General features: G+C 35.5%; 3 protein-coding genes across 3 annotated transcripts in view; 2 read left to right on the top strand and 1 right to left on the bottom strand.

The window, feature by feature from the left end:
* The first annotated feature begins 1,076 nt into the window (after window positions 1–1,076).
* LOC134648080 (coiled-coil domain-containing protein 25) lies at window positions 1,077–2,522 on the top strand. Its single transcript, XM_063502531.1, has 4 exons — window positions 1,077–1,211; window positions 1,343–1,434; window positions 1,529–1,675; window positions 2,187–2,522. The coding sequence occupies exons 1-4, from the start codon at window positions 1,139–1,141 to the stop codon at window positions 2,496–2,498; spliced, it is 624 nt and encodes a 207-aa protein (XP_063358601.1). The 5' UTR covers window positions 1,077–1,138; the 3' UTR covers window positions 2,499–2,522.
* A 4-nt stretch (window positions 2,523–2,526) lies between these two features.
* LOC134648078 (queuine tRNA-ribosyltransferase catalytic subunit) lies at window positions 2,527–4,959 on the bottom strand. Its single transcript, XM_063502530.1, has 6 exons — window positions 4,818–4,959; window positions 4,090–4,387; window positions 3,628–3,871; window positions 3,299–3,467; window positions 2,934–3,128; window positions 2,527–2,702 (listed from the first exon to the last, which is right to left on the bottom strand). The coding sequence occupies exons 1-6, from the start codon at window positions 4,941–4,943 to the stop codon at window positions 2,535–2,537; spliced, it is 1,200 nt and encodes a 399-aa protein (XP_063358600.1). The 5' UTR covers window positions 4,944–4,959; the 3' UTR covers window positions 2,527–2,534.
* A 3,817-nt stretch (window positions 4,960–8,776) lies between these two features.
* Window positions 8,777–16,589, top strand: part of LOC134648251 (uncharacterized) — a 29,631-nt gene continuing 21,818 nt past the window's right edge. The window contains exons 1-9 of the mRNA XM_063502739.1: window positions 8,777–11,317; window positions 11,515–11,640; window positions 11,725–11,871; window positions 12,786–13,094; window positions 13,582–13,725; window positions 13,879–14,076; window positions 14,805–14,948; window positions 15,672–15,890; window positions 16,208–16,351. Of these exons, the coding sequence (XP_063358809.1) occupies window positions 8,777–11,317; window positions 11,515–11,640; window positions 11,725–11,871; window positions 12,786–13,094; window positions 13,582–13,725; window positions 13,879–14,076; window positions 14,805–14,948; window positions 15,672–15,890; window positions 16,208–16,351 (3,972 nt within the window). The remainder of the gene's footprint in view (window positions 11,318–11,514; window positions 11,641–11,724; window positions 11,872–12,785; window positions 13,095–13,581; window positions 13,726–13,878; window positions 14,077–14,804; window positions 14,949–15,671; window positions 15,891–16,207; window positions 16,352–16,589) is intronic.

A 16,589-nucleotide genomic window follows, 5' to 3' on the forward strand; every position in this document is an offset into this window, starting at 1 on the left:
TGACCAAAACTGACCAAGGTCAGACGGTTAGAAGGCTTGTCGGCGACCGTGTAGCAAGGGCTTAAGCGGTGGGCTCGCGTCTCGTGGCGCGGCTCGCGGCTCGTCTCGTGGCTCGCGCGAGAGTCTAATCCGCGTATCAAAATCACCTTGGATTTTCGTCTATAGGCAGATTAGACTCTCGCGCGAGCCACGAGACGAGCCGCGAGCCGCGCCACGAGACGCGAGTGTAAAGCCCCCTCCAGACTATGCGCGTGAATCGCGGCGCGACTTCGCAGAGCGAACATATCGCGACGTTGAATTATGACTCCACACTCGCACACTTCACGGTGAATTCGCAGTTTGGTTCGCGCCAAGATGGCGGAAAAGCATCAGCTGATCGAGTTTAACTGTCATTTATCTACGGCATCATACTTGCTGTGGCTATTTTTCCATTTTGTTTTGTTGTAAAACCGTAAATTATAGACGCTTTATATAATATAATTAATATTAATCTTGCAACTGATGAGCCAAAATAGTGAGTAATGTGGAGTCTTGCTAGTTCGCGCTTCGCGCCTCCTTTGACGCGGGCCGAAAAACCGACAAAAAATGGGGAACAATGCGCGAAGGCGTGAACAATCTGCGAAATCGACGCCACACTCGCGTTCGCGGCTTCGCACCGCGATTCGCGCACGTGTGTGGAGGGTCCTTAAGCGGTGGGCTCGCGGCTCGTCTCGTGGCTCGCAAGCTCGTCGAGCTAATATAATTTAAACACTAACGGTACGGCATAAGGTTTATAACCGAATGACAAGCCGAACGCGAGTGTAAGCGGTGAACTCGCGTCTCGTGGCGCGGCTCACGGCTCGTCTCGTGGCTCGCGCGAAAGTCTAATCGCCTATTATGAGCAATGATTTGTAGATTTTAAGGCTGTTAATACATTGCATGATTATACAAGCGATCCTTCATAAGACGTGTAATAAATAAAGTTTTAATTTTGTCTGACAGTGTGATAAAGTTATCATTATTTATTTTATTACAGCGACAACACATGGCATGGCAACTGTCATTTGCTGTCAATGTCAAATTAGATTTAGATGTGTTATAGGTTGGAAATTTATTAAGGATTTAATTAAATAAAAAAGCAATTCCTGGGACATCAAAAATGGTTTTCTACTTTACTAGTGATGTAGTATCTCCGCCTGTAACCTTATTCATGGGTGCTGACAAGCATGAAAGTATGTACGTCCTTAAAATTCGCAACATTTCCTTTATACTTATACCTAGACATTTTTCACTTTAGAATAGACATTTCCGTACTCCACATGTACTAATTTATCTTTAAATCAACCTATTCCTTTCGTTTCAGACGAAGATTTAATTAAATGGGGCTGGCCTGAGGATGTGTGGTTCCATGTCGATAAAGTGTCATCTGCTCATGTTTACCTTCGTTTAGAGCCTGTAAGTACAAACAATATAATACGAAGTGAGGATCCATCATCCATCATAGCGTCGGGCCTGTTGCAAATGTGCTATCTACTTTTTTTTGTTTTAGGGTCAAACCATAGATGATATACCCAATTCAGTTCTTGATGATGCTTGTCAGTTAGTAAAGGCCAACTCTATAATGGGAAATAAGATGAATGATATAGATATTGTCTACACCATGTGGTCAAATTTAAAAAAGACTGCTGCTATGGAGGTAAAGTATTATATTTTGTCATAAATGTTGCATACTCTAAAGTTGAAAGACTACTTAACTTTATTTTAAACAATTTAATTTTTGATACAGACTGTACTTTTTGTTCAACAGTAAACTAATACTCATTGAGGCAATGCTAACCAACTCAAAAGATCAGCTTGATGGATAAATGATTTATTTACCTCTTTACATGGCATTGTCACCCAACTTCCATAAATAAGTATGAAAAGTTTCAGCTTAATTGAATAATAGGAAGTGGGTCTAATTTAGATACAAACATACAGACCGGGACTGGTGTAAATAAATAGTTCAATTTCTTGATTAATTTTATGGACTTAAGAACTTAGAACAATAGTACAAACAACAGTTATTACAAACTACCTGTGTTTTTATTATTTTATTTTATTAGAAGATTTTTCTTAAAGTTTTATTCCCCTTTATTAGCAATACCTACTAAATTCTCAAACAAGGTTTTATAGTCTGAAGAACAAACTTTTCGATCTTTTTACAGGCTGGCCAAGTTGCATTCCACAAAGATAAAGATGTAAGAAAAGTAAGAGTAGCCAAAAGGCATAACGAAATTGTAAATAGACTTAACAAAACAAAGAAGGAATCTTTCCCAGACCTGAGACAAGAGCGGGAAGAAAGGGATAGATCTGAGAGAGAAGATAAAAAGAAACTGCTAAGAGACAAGAAAGAAAAAGAAAAGGAGGAGGAGAAAAAGAAAAAGGAAGAAGCAGAACTTAGAAGCTACTCAACTCTTATGAAACCAGAAAACATGAGCACTAATTATGATGGCAATGACTCTGATGATTTCATGTGATAAGGAAAATAAACCATTTAATTTTCAATTTAATAATTAATTTTTATTTTTATCAATTTCTATGCTGATTCCAACAGAATTAAGGGAATTAATCACCCATGCAGGGTAGTTTTCATCTGGGAAAGCTTCTTTAACAAACTTCCTCACAAATTCTGGGAAAGTTCCTTTTTGTATGCAATCTCTCATGGTTCTCATAAGACGCATCTGTAAAAGAAAAAACAAATACAAAGATTAGATTAACAAAGAAGCCTCGTGCAAAATGGCTAATAATAATTTCACATAAAAAAATTAAATATAGCACAACTAGCAAACTCAGTATGGCTAGCACATCTAAAAGGACTTGCACAAGTTTACAGTCTCATCTCAAGCCACCTTGATTAGTCCTCGCGTGAGTCGCGACCAGACATGCTAGCCATGCGTTATTTTATTACATACCTGATAAGCAATATTATGCACTGACAGTAAATGGCAAGCAACTGTCTCCACAGTGACAATGCAGTGTAGATAAGCTCTAGTGTAGTTTTTGCATGTTGAACATGTACAATCCTTGTCAATTGGGTTCAAGTCAGTTGAATACTCTTTTTTTTTAAGATTAAGTTGTCCTTTATTGACAAGTGCACAGCCAAATCTCTGAAATTGATGTAACAGTTGAGTTACCTTACTTACAGAACCAAAATACAGTTTATAAGGGCTCATTCATCATGAAAGTACCTTAGTGTATGGTATGTTTAACTTTTTGGTGAAGCATTTTGAAATAATATTTTTTAAATAATTTTTTGTAGCTAAATGGATCAACTTACTGCAGTTCTTGTTGGGAACACACAATCAAACATGTCCACACCCAGGGCCACACAAACCACCAGGTCAATGGCTACTCCCACCCCCATTAAATAGCGAGGTTTATTTTTGTCCAGGATGTCAGTACTCAAGGTGACCATGGGCCAAAAATCATCTTTTGATTCACCTCCACTGGAAATAAACAGAAAATAAATCTGAATTTAAATGAAACACAAAATAACAGCACAAGTATAAAGGTTCCACAACCTAAACATTTTGCTTTGTTTTTGAACTTGTATATGTATAAAAAAAATTTGCAGGAGGTTAAATTAAAAGTTATACATCTATTTACCTAAGTCCTCCAATAGCAAATCCATTGACATCCTTAGTCATATGTTCTCTTGCACTTTTTTCTCTCAATTCTGCATTTAACAAGCCCTGAACAATGGGAAAAATGTTTTGTTCAGTGGGCCTCTTATGGGCTTTAAGACACCGGTCTAGCCAGCGACTAGTTCTTTCAGTAGCCTCCTTGATTCTATCATAATCATTGAATGTGGTTTGGACAACATCATCCAACTGCATTATAATATCAGCACCTGAAAATATATATTTATTACAAACATGGAGTAAAGGGAAATTTAGGAATGGAAATTATTTAATAGATGAACTAAAAGTTAACATATTATCGGGTGTAAATGATTTCAGTAAGAGCTATCATATCTATAATGTTCTGGGCTACAGCAAGCCTCCTTTACAAGGCTGTAAGGTTGGGATAGTTAACATATTAAAAATAAAATAAGCATTAAGTGCATACCTATACAATTTTGTATCTCAATAGACTTCTCAGGGGTCAACATGATTTCTGAGTCATCATAAGGTGATCTAAACTTGACACCTTCTTCTGTAATTTCAGCCAATTTTAGAAGAGATACCATTTGAAATCCACCAGAGTCAGTGAGCAGAGCTCTGTTCCATCCCATGAACTTGTGAAGGCCTCCGGCTTTGTTCAGCACATCTGTGCCTGGGCGGTTGCCCAAGTGGTAAGTATTTCCTAATATTATTTCACAATCCAAACTTTCCAATTGTTCGGGCAATATACCTTTCATTGTTCCCTGTAAAATAATTAATTAACTTATGAAAATAATCATGATGGTAGCAGTTTTACTTACACAACATTTATAATTAACTTTAAGTCCAATCTAGCAGTACAAACTTATCTATTTTAAGTACCTATAATAAATATTAAGCTATTTTTTAATAAATAAATGTTAACCCATCAAAGGGCAGTGGTAACATATTATTTTGAATCGTATTATTTTTGACTCCCTTGTGATCATTCGGTATTCGGCAAGTTTTCCAATGTTCATATTCGGTCGAATTATTTGGTTATACTGCCAAATATTCAGCAAATGTTTTTTGTTTGTCTTGTTGAAACACTGTAAAATGTAAGCTCCTCCAGAACTTAAAGTACTGTCTTCCATCAGGTTACGTTTTCCCATTTTCGTTAAAACATAATAATAGTTTATTTTTAATACAACTAACCTGTGTTCCAACCGGCATAAAGACAGGCGTTCTCACTTTATAATGGGGTAGCTCCATTAGTCCTGCTCGAGCCTTTGTAACTGTACATTCTGCCTGAACGGTGAAAGCTAGAGCTTTAGAACCCATATTAAAAATGAAATTGTTTCAAGCCACTTGATCAAGACTTTGACTTTTTAAATGTTATGTTATAAAGTCTAATTGAGAGCGATAGTATTTATTTTTTGAGGCTTATTGTTACCCCATCTAACAATATTACAATCGAATGATCTTGATCACTATTCAAGTATAATTTTAAGTATTTTTTAACATTTAAATAGAACACATAACATGCATGCGGTCAGATTGATTTATCAATTAATGTCAGTTTGACGTTTGAAAAGTGATAAGCTTAAGCCCTTGCTACACGGTCGCTGACAAGCCTTCAGACCGCGTGGCCTTGGTCCGTCCCGGACCGTGTAGCTGTAGACAGTTGTTTCCAACAAAATTTGACCAAAACTGACCAAGGTCAGACGGTTAGAAGGCTTGTCGGCGACCGTGTAGCAAGGGCTTTACTGATGGCTAAAGCCCTTGCTACACGGTCGCCGACAAGCCCCTCGGACCGCGTGGCCTTGGTCTGGACGGACCGTGTAGACAGTTGTTTCCAACAAAATTTGACCAAAACTGATCAAGGACAGACCAAGGTCAGACGGTTAGAAGGCTTCTCGACGACCGTGTAGCAAGGGCTTTACTGCCTACATTGAAAAATCGAAACTCGATATTTGCCTCTCTATCGCTCTTGGTTTAAGCGACAGAGAGGCAGATAAAGATTTTAAAATTTTTCTAAGGCGGCCTGTACACTTTGATTTTCTAATAAATTATATCATGCCATAATCCGTTATCTATCTTGACCTTCTTCCTTTAAAAATGTAATAATCTACAAACAACTCAAACAATTTGACCTCATTGAATGACGTTTGATGATGTGTACTGGGCGTACTGGCAAAAAAGTAAGCATCCAGTTTGTTTAAAGTCAAATAACAATTTGACTAATTAAAAAAATAATCCTAACCTATTCTAAGTTCAGAAAATGTTGGGTTTTCATAAATTACTCATTTAAGAGTGCTGTATACTGCAAAATAACTAAAATATTGTGAAGTTATTTTAAATAATTGGCAGAATATTGGATATTTCTCAAAATGTAAACATTTTATGCGATTCTTCGATCATTCAGGAAGACTGTAAATGAGGTAAGTCGCAATTGATTCATTTCTTGGTATAACATCCTCATTTCATTATTATTTTAACTTTATTTTGGATGTTTTACAAAAGGTATTGGAAATTTCGATGTAGCTGAGTGTTTCCTTTTTAGCTCAGTTGCAAAGTGGCCACGTGATTTTGGTTGTGATGATCATGGACCATGGTTCAAATCCTGACGAGGGCCTATGCGCATAATGTCTTTTTGTTTTTATTTTCTTATATTTTATTACAGCCTGTTAATTGTTTAGACAAATAAAATTACACACTTAGCTGAAAGTTAGAAATGGTATATATAATAATTATTATTTTAGTTGAATCTGTCACAGCTATCGCAAAATTCCTAAAAGTTGTATAAGTATATTATAATATATAGGTACTACTCTAACGAACGAATAATGCTATGAATTTGTGTTTGTATGCTGTAAAACATTTTGTAATATTTGGGTATTTTATTTATTAATTTTTTCCAGTTGCCACAAAAATATGCATTTTTGATTTTTGAATTTTTACAGTGGAGTCAGAAATGTAAACTTGTCTTTGCATGCATTTTATTACAAATATAATAAATTATTAACATTTGTTTAATAGAATTTTTACAACTTTCAAAAAAATATAACATATAAGAACTAAATTTTCTTATTCTGTTTACTTACACATATTTAGGTAAGTTTAATAATACTTGAGTTCAAAAATTATAAGTAATTTAATGAAAATAAATAATGACCAATATAAGTTAACTAAAAATAGTAGTTTTGAACTTATAGAATAAAGCTTTTTTTTTATCATGTATATTTAGTTACGCCAACTAATTATTGTTGTAAGTTTGTTTTGTCAGCCAGGAGACAACAGTGGCACAATTTCTTAGGAGTATTTTCGTTACAAATTCTACTAACGGGCTTAATGGCCCATTATGGAAAGAACTTAATAATATCACAAAAAGGAATGTTCGGTAAAATTAAATTATATACAACCAGGGTTTCACAGAGTGACCCAGGAGACATAGCCATGGCAATAAGTGGCAAGAAAAAGTGGCTCCACCCATTTGTTACTATGTTCATTGCTAAGAGGGCTAATTGTACCTATACAACATTGGTATCTTATTAGATTTTAATAATCTGTAAAATTACATTATATATTTCTACTGTTTTTTTAAATAGTATTTTTTTACCTCCTGGTGTGGGTATACTATTTATTATCACAACTAATATTCAATATATTATATTTATTATTGTTTTGTTTTGGTTCATTATATTACAAACGGCTAGGATGGGTAATTAATTATAGCCAGTTGCATAAGTAGTAGTAAAACACTTTAATGTGTGTATTTAATGTACAAAAAAAAACACACACACAAATCATATTTAGTACAATGGCGAACTTATCCACAAACATTCTTATAAACAGAGCTGTAGAATTTATTGGGTTTTCCAAACTATGAGCAATTCACCTGAGAGCTAAATTTGCAAATTTTTTGAAAAATATTCCTTTTTTCCAGTCATCTTTTTTTATTGGACCTTAACTTGTTTGGTCTATAATATTTTTTTGAGCCTTGAGAGTAGATTTTCTACGTCAGTAAATACGCTGTTTTGAATTTTGTATCCCTCTCTAAATTTTGAACCATGGGTAACCAAAAATATAAAAAAAAAATCGTTAAATTAAGCTTAATAAACACTTTCAATTAAAACTATTTATATGATCATTCTAGCTTTTAAATTATTGCAAAAATTCTTCTCTTCTTAGTTCTTAGTAAAAAGACGTACAAAGCGCTGCGAAGGTTCTCCCTTATGCTTGTAGTATATGATACTTACTAATAAATAGCCTCCGTTTGGCCTATCTGACAGAATGGTAACTACGAAACCCTACACTGAGAATGGCCCGACATGCTCTTGGCCCATTTTTTCCTTAAAGGGTTAGAAACATCGTTAAGTCAGTTTTACACTATACCTACGCGATACCTACAAATCATATAACATTCTTACCTCGTGATATCTTTGTACCTATAGTTTCATAAAAAAAACTGTTAGCAGAAGCCTTCGGTGTCGTAATGAGTCGTTGCACGACGTGTTGCAATTTTTGCAAACGACATTAGATTAAAAATTGTTCCAATGGAATTTGAACTAGGTATTCATAAATTTAATATTAAATTAGTGTTTCTTTTGTTTCGCTATTTATTTAAACAAAATAAATTTCACCCAATTTGTTATACAAGTCGATTCAAATGTCTCCAGCATACTTTTTGCATATTCGGCATTACGATGAGTACTATTTGTCACACAATTTTCATAGGTAGATCTAGAGTAGGTACTGTACCTATTTAAAGCTATCACTATCAAACACCAAATATTCAATTCAAATCTAGAATTCTTTGTTACTTGATATTATCATGTGTTGGATCTCCCATTATTTTTAATATTTTGCAATGCTTTTCAGTGTGCAGCTTAAACTTTAGCACATGATTTGTTATTGATTAAAATAAAATAAAAATGAATAAAGCAAAGGTCACAACGCGCAAAGGCTCAAAAACCAAAACTAAAAAGGAATCTCCAGAAGTATTTGTCTTGCCTCCAAATCTATTGGAAAAGTTGGGCATTCATTTAGGAAATTATGGATTACCAACAGGAAGTATATCAAACTCTCAAAACACAGGCAAGTTCTACTATTACTGTTAGTTACTGGTAGTTAGTACCTTGCAAACAAGTTTGGCTCAGTTTAAATTTCTGTAAATGATTACCTACCTATTTCATACCTATTTATTAAGAAAATGCTTTCTTAAAAGTTTTATTTCTATACTATTATTTGCAGATTTAAATGTAGATTCCAAAGAGAGTGGACACTGTGAAAATAAATTATCCTTTAAAGAAGATTTCGATTCACATGTCCCCACTTCTGTCGTCCAATCATCTTCAGAAATAAAATCAACATCAATTATAGAAACTGCAGAATTGATGAAAAAGTCAGTTTTTTTGAGTCCAACTTTTATTTCCAACAATACAAGTGTTATCCAAGGAGAAATAGAGATCGTTGGAAATGTTGTAGAAGGCACAGAAGTTAGTGCTGGACTTGTTAATGATGAAAATATAATTGAAAAAGCTGAAGAAGTGTCCATAGACATGCACCGAGAACATATATCTTTGTCTAACGTACAAAAATTGAGTCCAAATTCCTCAAATATTCAGGAGAATAAACAATGTGATCAGATTTTCAATGGGAATATTAAAATGCACGATCTCGAAATGCAAACACTTATTGATGATCACGCAGATGAAGCCTATTCTTCTGATTGCAGTAGCAGTAATATTGCATGTTCTGTCAAACATGATTTAAGTAAATCCAATATAAATAAAATTAATATAATTTCAGAGGAAATAATTTATCCATCCCAGTTTTATAAATTAAAAAATAATTATTTACCAAAAGAAATTTCATTTATTCATGTTCCGATAAACACTACGATAAAAAGTAACAATAAAAACAGCGTTCGACAAGACGATTTAACTGTGGATTTAATACCAAATGAAATTGGAAATGTTGAACCAGCTGAAATGGCTGGTGTTAATGAATGTAACATGTTTGAGGAGAATTCTAGAAAAGAAGATCACGTTTCCAAGGAAGATTTTGAAATTTTACAGAATATAAACAAAATGGACCTGTGCACTGTTTTGAACGCAACTGAATCCGAGTTCATAATGACAATTCAAAATGAGGTAGACCCTCGACAAAATCTTGAAGTATTACCAATTCCACACAAAAAAGAAGTGATTATAGATGACCAAGTGGCAATTGATACTGCTATAGTTGTACCGTGTCATATTGATTTTGTGGACGAAAGTAATTTAATGTTAGAGCGGAAAAATATTAGTACACATAGAAATATATGTTATGAGCATGGTGATAATGCAGTTATAGAATATTTTGAAGTAAATGCAAGTTTCTCTAGAAATCACAAAAATAATGAAGTTATTTTAACTAATGCCATTTCAAATGAAAATAAATCTGATATGTTGCTGGATAAAAATAATGCAACGCCGCATGTTATTGAAGCTGTAACTGAAATTCAAACTTCGCCTGGAAATCAATACTCTCTAATGAAAGCTGGTTCACAAAGTGAATATACGCCTTCTGATAGGGACAATTGCGAGGATGCACTTGACATTAGGACGGATGCTAACATATCGGAAAATAATAATGTTGAACTACAGAGTACACTGCAAAACGGAGACGCCGATTTAATAAACACTGATAAGAATATTTCTTTCACGGATGATCGGGATGATGGACAGGTTTCGTTTCGTAAATCAGTCAAAAACAATGTAATGAAAAGTGAAGGTAAATGTCGACGGCGATCTAAATCAACACGGAAAACCTCCGACGAAAATAAAGCCAGCAATCCTATAGAAACTTCAGTAATAAGTAAACACAAGCAGGACAAAAACAATGGCGCTCAAGGAACACCTACAGGAAGTCCCATTGTATATTTCAAACATTATAAGAAGCAAGTTTGTGAAAAAAACGAACTTGTTGAAAACCGAAATGAACAACAAAATAGCAAGAATACTCCTGATGAATGTAAAGATAATGGTTCTCGAGAGAGCAATAAATTGGATCTTCACCACATGAATAAAGCTGCTGTTCATGAGGACCAAATTAAAGAAATTGCTAAATACTTAAGCGAATTTGCTAACTTAAAAAAGAGAAATCATTTTATGGATAGGAATAAAACGGTTGGTGGTAACGCAGTGAGTAATACGAAAAACATCACCTATTCGAAATCGTCCATTCAAGGTGTTGAAAAACCGGGTGGTTCAGGAATAACCAATAAGATTCAAAATTACCCGCCTACTAAAACGTATGAACGTAGAGGTAGACAGGGCTGGAAAAATATTCATCTGTCTACCTTTAAAGGTTCTAAAACATCTACCCACTCCATAGACCTGCCTGATAGTAGAACTACTAATATTTGTAATGAAATAGAAGTATGTCTTTGCCATGATTTTGGCCGATTAATGTCATATGATGATGTAAACAGTTATGAACATATTCATTTCTGGAATAATCCAAGGATGGAATGTACGCCTGATCTCATATTTAGTATTTATAGTGAAGATGCTGCTCCTGTAACCATTGATGAGGATATAAAAGACTATCCTATTGATGTTTGCGATGATATCCCTTATAGATTGTGTTGGAACCAAATTAAACCTATCAATAAAAAGGAAACAGAAAACAATGTTACATCAAGGGTTATCGAGAATATAAGGGAGAACGTAAGTATTGTCGTAATTTTTCTTAATTGACATTCCTCCATTTTATGATACGTTGATATTTTTTGTATGTACCTACATAATTTCGTCACTTTCGCAATACCTTTTGTAAACTTCTCAAAATGACCATGTTTTGTATTATATTTTATTTATACACATGGAATATATTTATTCACAAAGTTTATTTAATTATATTGAAGGACAATGAAAACCAGGAAGCTGAAAAGGAACACATGGTTGAAAATACAATGCTGACTGTAAATATCTTACAAAACTGCGAAGGGATACCAAATGATAAAGATGAACCTTGTGCAAAAACGGGACAGGTTCGTATAAATATTTACACTCTTAGTTTATGTATGTAGTTTAAATTCAGTATGTATTATAGTTACAATTTTTCCATTTTACAGAAGCGAAAACGTTCTTCTCTCGTTCCGCCCGATAATGGCGAACCACCAGCGAAAAATAAAAACCAAGGAACGCCTATACAGTTACCGGAAGCGAAAGAAACACATGCCTATATTGAGGAGCAACATACTTCAACGAAGTCTGTGAAGGTAAGTTTTTTGGATATACAGAGGCGTTATCAACTATTTGGCCCATTACCCATTCGCTGCGTGATGAACGTGTATTGTATGACATGTTGAACTACACAAAATAATGAAACAACAATTAGGTTCAGACATATGGTACAGTTAGCAGCAGAAGTTGCTAAGCGGGCGAGGTGTTTATAATTATCTTAACGCGCTCATTCTCTTTACAATAAAGTCGCGTCAAGGTTATTTTGAACACCTCGCCCGCTTAGCAAATTAGCATATTATTGCTACTGACTGTACAACTGACTTTGTGGTAAGTTTCCACAAAAAAGGGTTATTTTCTTAGTTTTCACTTTGCACCATGAAAATGCCATTAGACTTAAGAGGCAACAGGAGTGGTAATTCCTCCATACAAACGTACTCGACTGTTTCCTCCGTGGGTTTTGAAACTAGAGCAATGATTTTGACAACATAGATTAATATCGCCAATATCTGTGTCGGACCGTTCTGCTTTTTTTTGATATTTTTGGTTTTTAAGGCGCTAGAGCCCTTCAAAAATGGCCAAAATTGCCTAATTGACTATGCCGCAATGAGAGGCGCGGTATTCAAAACTGATATCAATTAGCCAAAAAATCAAAACGGTCCGACACAGATAATTTCATAATCATTTATATTTCCAAATTTGGTTACGATTGGTTAAGTTTTGGAGGAGGAAACAGTCGAGTACGAAACCTCGATTTTTGACGTTTTTTATGCAGGATTTTTCGCCTTGTCCTTATCGCACTAGTTTTAGGAGCCGCTTCCGTAAGCGAGACGGGTGTATTTACCTAAAATATTTAAATCTCAGCTCCTGTTTCGTCTTAAAAGTCCGCTATTTGTACATTTTTGTATTTTGTGTAAGTTTAAATAAACTAAAACACTTTCTTATGTTTTAGAACATTCCTGTTAAAAACAGCCCTCTAAAAGACTCCTCCTGTGGGAGTACGACACTTTTTGCAACTGGAGAACATCATACAGGGGCATGCACTCCAGCAAATGACACTACAACTGAACATTTTGATCCGCCATCAACTTCGGTAAATGAGGTCAAAATTCACTGTCGACTAAAGACTCAACTGTCAACAGAGAATGAAAATAAGCCTATCATTTGTGGTGTTTGCCAATTAAGTGTTGAAGGCGATTGGATACAGCACATCTCTTCAAAACATGATTATCTGGCTTGGAAATCAGGAGAACCGTCCTTGGTATGTTAATGCTCATCTTTTTACACGAATGTTGTTATTATAATTTTAACTAAAGTGGGCTTGTGTAGCAGTGCCATGCTTGGGTAAAAAATTAACCTTTTAATGGTAATAATAATGATCATTTCGATTTCCTGAATTACGAACGCATGTGGCAGGAGATAACTAGATATGTCACTATTCCTTGTTTGGCCCAACACTAAATCGTTCTAGTTTTTAATGAAATACGTTTTACTACCGTCGTACCACTCAATTGTGATAAAATTTAATCATAGTATCACCATCATCATCATCATCATAAACATACCGTATATCGTAGTCATTCGATTTCGAACCGTAATTCTTATTATAGAAACGCGTTTTTATTTTAAGTATGATGGCAAGTAATTATGTTGCCGCTGCGGACTAAAGGGTTAAACGCGGACAAAGTGTATTTAATAATTTTTGAACGTTAAATATGTACTTTTAAGGTCCTCTTTAATATTTCCAGGATGTCCACGATGAGGTTGCGGTTCGTGAACACTTGAACTTGATCACGAAGACGGGTTGTGGACTCACGTGCGCTAAATGCGGACTCACTAGAAAATATGTAAAAGCATACTTGAGCCACGTGAGAAGATGCTTGGGGTCAAAAGTTAGTTACCTTATAATAAATATTTAACACGTGATCACTTTTAATGTACTATGTAATGTAATACCTGTAGGTACTAGGTACTTATATTCCATTTCCGATAAAAAAATATTTAGTTATTTTTATGAGATACATACTTTATGTTTTATGTTACAGACCGATTGTTCATCTGAACTGCGGACCCATGAGGAACTAGTAGAATCTAGTGTTAAAATGAAGGAACCGCCTGCCGACGACCGAGCCGGCCATGTGATATGTGGCGTGTGTGAAGAATCTATGCAGGACTCTGAATGGAATGAGCATAGAGCATCTCGACATGACTATCTTGCTTGGAAATGTGGAGAATTACCTTTGGTAAGCTTTTTTATGAGAACAGGACATTGATTGAAAATAGAGATTTAAACGTGTAAGTCGCGGCGTTTGCTAACGATGCCACGGTTCATATTTAAAGTAAAAATACGTAGGTAAAGTGGTTTAAAGTGAAAACTTTAAAATCATGTATTTTGGCTTTTAAACTTTAAAACAGGCATTTATCTGTCAGTTATAAGACCATCAATAACAACACCTTTAAGCCCACGTCAGGCCATAAATAAATAAAACCGGCCAAGTGCGAGTCGGACTCGCGCACGGAGGGTTCCGCACCATCAACAAAAAATAGAGCAAAAAAATCGTGTTTGTTGTGGGAGCCCCCCTTAAATATTATTTTATTTTATTTTTAGTATTTGTTGTTATAGCGGCAACAGAGATGCATCATTTGTGAAAATTTCAACTGTCTAGCTATCGCGGTTCATGAGACAGACGGCTGACGGCAGACGGCTGGTGACAGATGGACAGACAGACGGACGAACAGACGGACAGCGAAGTCTTAGTAATAGGGTCCCGTTTTTTACCCTTTGGGTACGGAACCCTAAAAACACCATCAATGGGCCAACTAAAACATGTCAGTAGAATGTAGTATTTTTTGCAACCAACTGTGTTACTGTTGTCTCCTGGCTCACGGGACAGAAAAACGACGAAAAACAGTTAATCCACCTACTTTTTGTTGATAAATGTGAGACATATCGTTAAGTTATGTTTATCAGGATGTGCGAGATGAGGCCGCAGTTAAAGCACACTTGTATGAGATAACGAAGGCGTGTGGCGGCCTGACATGCGCTAAATGTGGACTCACCAGGAAATATGTCAAAGCTTACTTGAGCCATGTTCGAAACTGCACTGGGCTGAGCGTTAGTATAATTGAATTATTGCATGCAGTAGTGTAGTATTAGCTGGTTGAATACTTCCTTCCTTACTCCATATAAAGTTTAAGAGGGCATCGCCCGTCCAGTGTCTCATTGGGGAATTGTTTTTTCTAATAAACTAATTAATTTCTGTATAAATCAGTAGGTATATATTACTGTTGTTGTCCTACTGTTCCCCAACTTTTGATCTTGGTCACATGCGTTTTAAATATATTACTTACTGGTGACTTTATCATCTAAACGGAAAATTGTGGCCACCATTTGCCGTTTAGTTGGTACTGTGCAGATAGCATGCCGCTGGATTATTTACAAAAGTCTTATATGTATCATGTAATTTAGCAAGTTTACTAAGGATATTAATAGATGGCGTTGTGATGTCAAACTAAAACCCAAAACATAAATAAGGGGCTAAAGCGCTTCACACACCTTACCCTTACTCGTAATTCAGTAACTGACGATAGAGACGCAGCAATATGTAGAAGTGACATGCGGATACGAGTATCTCTTCTTTACCGTGTCTAACGTATAGCTACGTCTCTGTCATCAGTTACTGATTTAAGTAAGGTGCTAATGACTCGCATTTACTAATGCCATCTAAGGTATACCTGAATTAAAATTATCTGCCCGATTTTCGCTGCTTTTTGGTTGCCGTTGAAGGTGAAATATTTTCTGCGTACCTATCTACAGTGGTTTTTTTAACATTTTTAGGAGTCTCAAAACGATAGCGCATACAACGTCTCATCGGAGGTTATCCTGAAAGTGGAATCTAGTCCTGTTACTGAAGTAACTGTCGCCAATGTAGCAGATACGAATACTGGTCCAATAAAATGTGGAGTGTGTGAGGAATCGGTACAGACGGAAGACTGGAATCATCACATAGGCTCACGACACAACTACTTGGTATGGGAACATGGAAATACGCCTTTGGTAAGTTACTTGATCGGTTGGTTTGGTTACTGTACGTACTTGAAACGAAACTATATCTACTCGTGCAGTATGTTTACTATGCAGAAACGTATAATTGTAAAGCCAAGCCAAAATAAGAGCTATAATTCTTGGTATCGTAGCAAATTAATTGAATCGTGTGTATATCAAGTTTTTCGTTTTCTTGCGGAACGTTTCTGAACTTAGCTCACCTTATAAATCTGAAGTATTTTTGTGTTTATTACAATTACGTCCTCAGTTAATGATTCGGAATTATCAAAGAGTACCTAAATAATTATCTGATATTTGTAAAATTTCAGGATATATATGATGAGGAGGCAGTTCGAAATCACTTGTACGAGATCAGCAAGGCATGTGGCGGCCTCACCTGCTCTAAATGTGGACTAACCAGAAAATATGTTAAAGCCTACATGAGTCATATTAAGAGCTGCAGTGGACTTAACGTTAGTAAAATATATGACAATCCTTTATTTTTATTTTGCAAACTAATCAAGGCCTGGCTCTCTCCGCGATTTCGTCGCTTTGCAACCGGTAGCTACAAGTACATCCGTTCCACACCAATTTTGGTGGCTAGCCATAAGCTGCGCGTGGCGCTGTCGCCACCTAGCGGCCATATCTGTCCTGATCGTAACAGACGCGTTTTGTTAGAGAGTGAGTCTTCTGTACCTAGTACTATTATTT

The sequence above is a fragment of the Cydia amplana genome, chromosome 5 (assembly GCF_948474715.1).
Source record: "Cydia amplana chromosome 5, ilCydAmpl1.1, whole genome shotgun sequence".
Classification (NCBI taxonomy): Eukaryota; Metazoa; Arthropoda; class Insecta; order Lepidoptera; family Tortricidae; genus Cydia; species Cydia amplana.

What these genes read in the sequence shown, in the direction of transcription:
- LOC134648080 (XM_063502531.1), top strand. Translation starts at nt 1,139, where the DNA reads ATGGTTTTCTACTTTACTAGTGATGTAGTATCTCCGCCTGTAACCTTA. An exon ending in GGGTGCTGACAAGCATGAAA is followed by an intron (nt 1,212 to 1,342) that starts GTATGTACGTCC and finishes CTTTCGTTTCAG; the next exon opens with ACGAAGATTTAATTAAATGG. An exon ending in TTTACCTTCGTTTAGAGCCT is followed by an intron (nt 1,435 to 1,528) that starts GTAAGTACAAAC and finishes TTTTTGTTTTAG; the next exon opens with GGTCAAACCATAGATGATAT.
- LOC134648078 (XM_063502530.1), bottom strand. Translation starts at nt 4,943, where the DNA reads ATGGGTTCTAAAGCTCTAGCTTTCACCGTTCAGGCAGAATGTACAGTT. An exon ending in TGAGATACAAAATTGTATAG is followed by an intron (nt 3,872 to 4,089) that starts GTATGCACTTAA and finishes ATATATTTTCAG; the next exon opens with GTGCTGATATTATAATGCAG. An exon ending in TGTTCCCAACAAGAACTGCA is followed by an intron (nt 3,129 to 3,298) that starts GTAAGTTGATCC and finishes CATCAATTTCAG; the next exon opens with AGATTTGGCTGTGCACTTGT.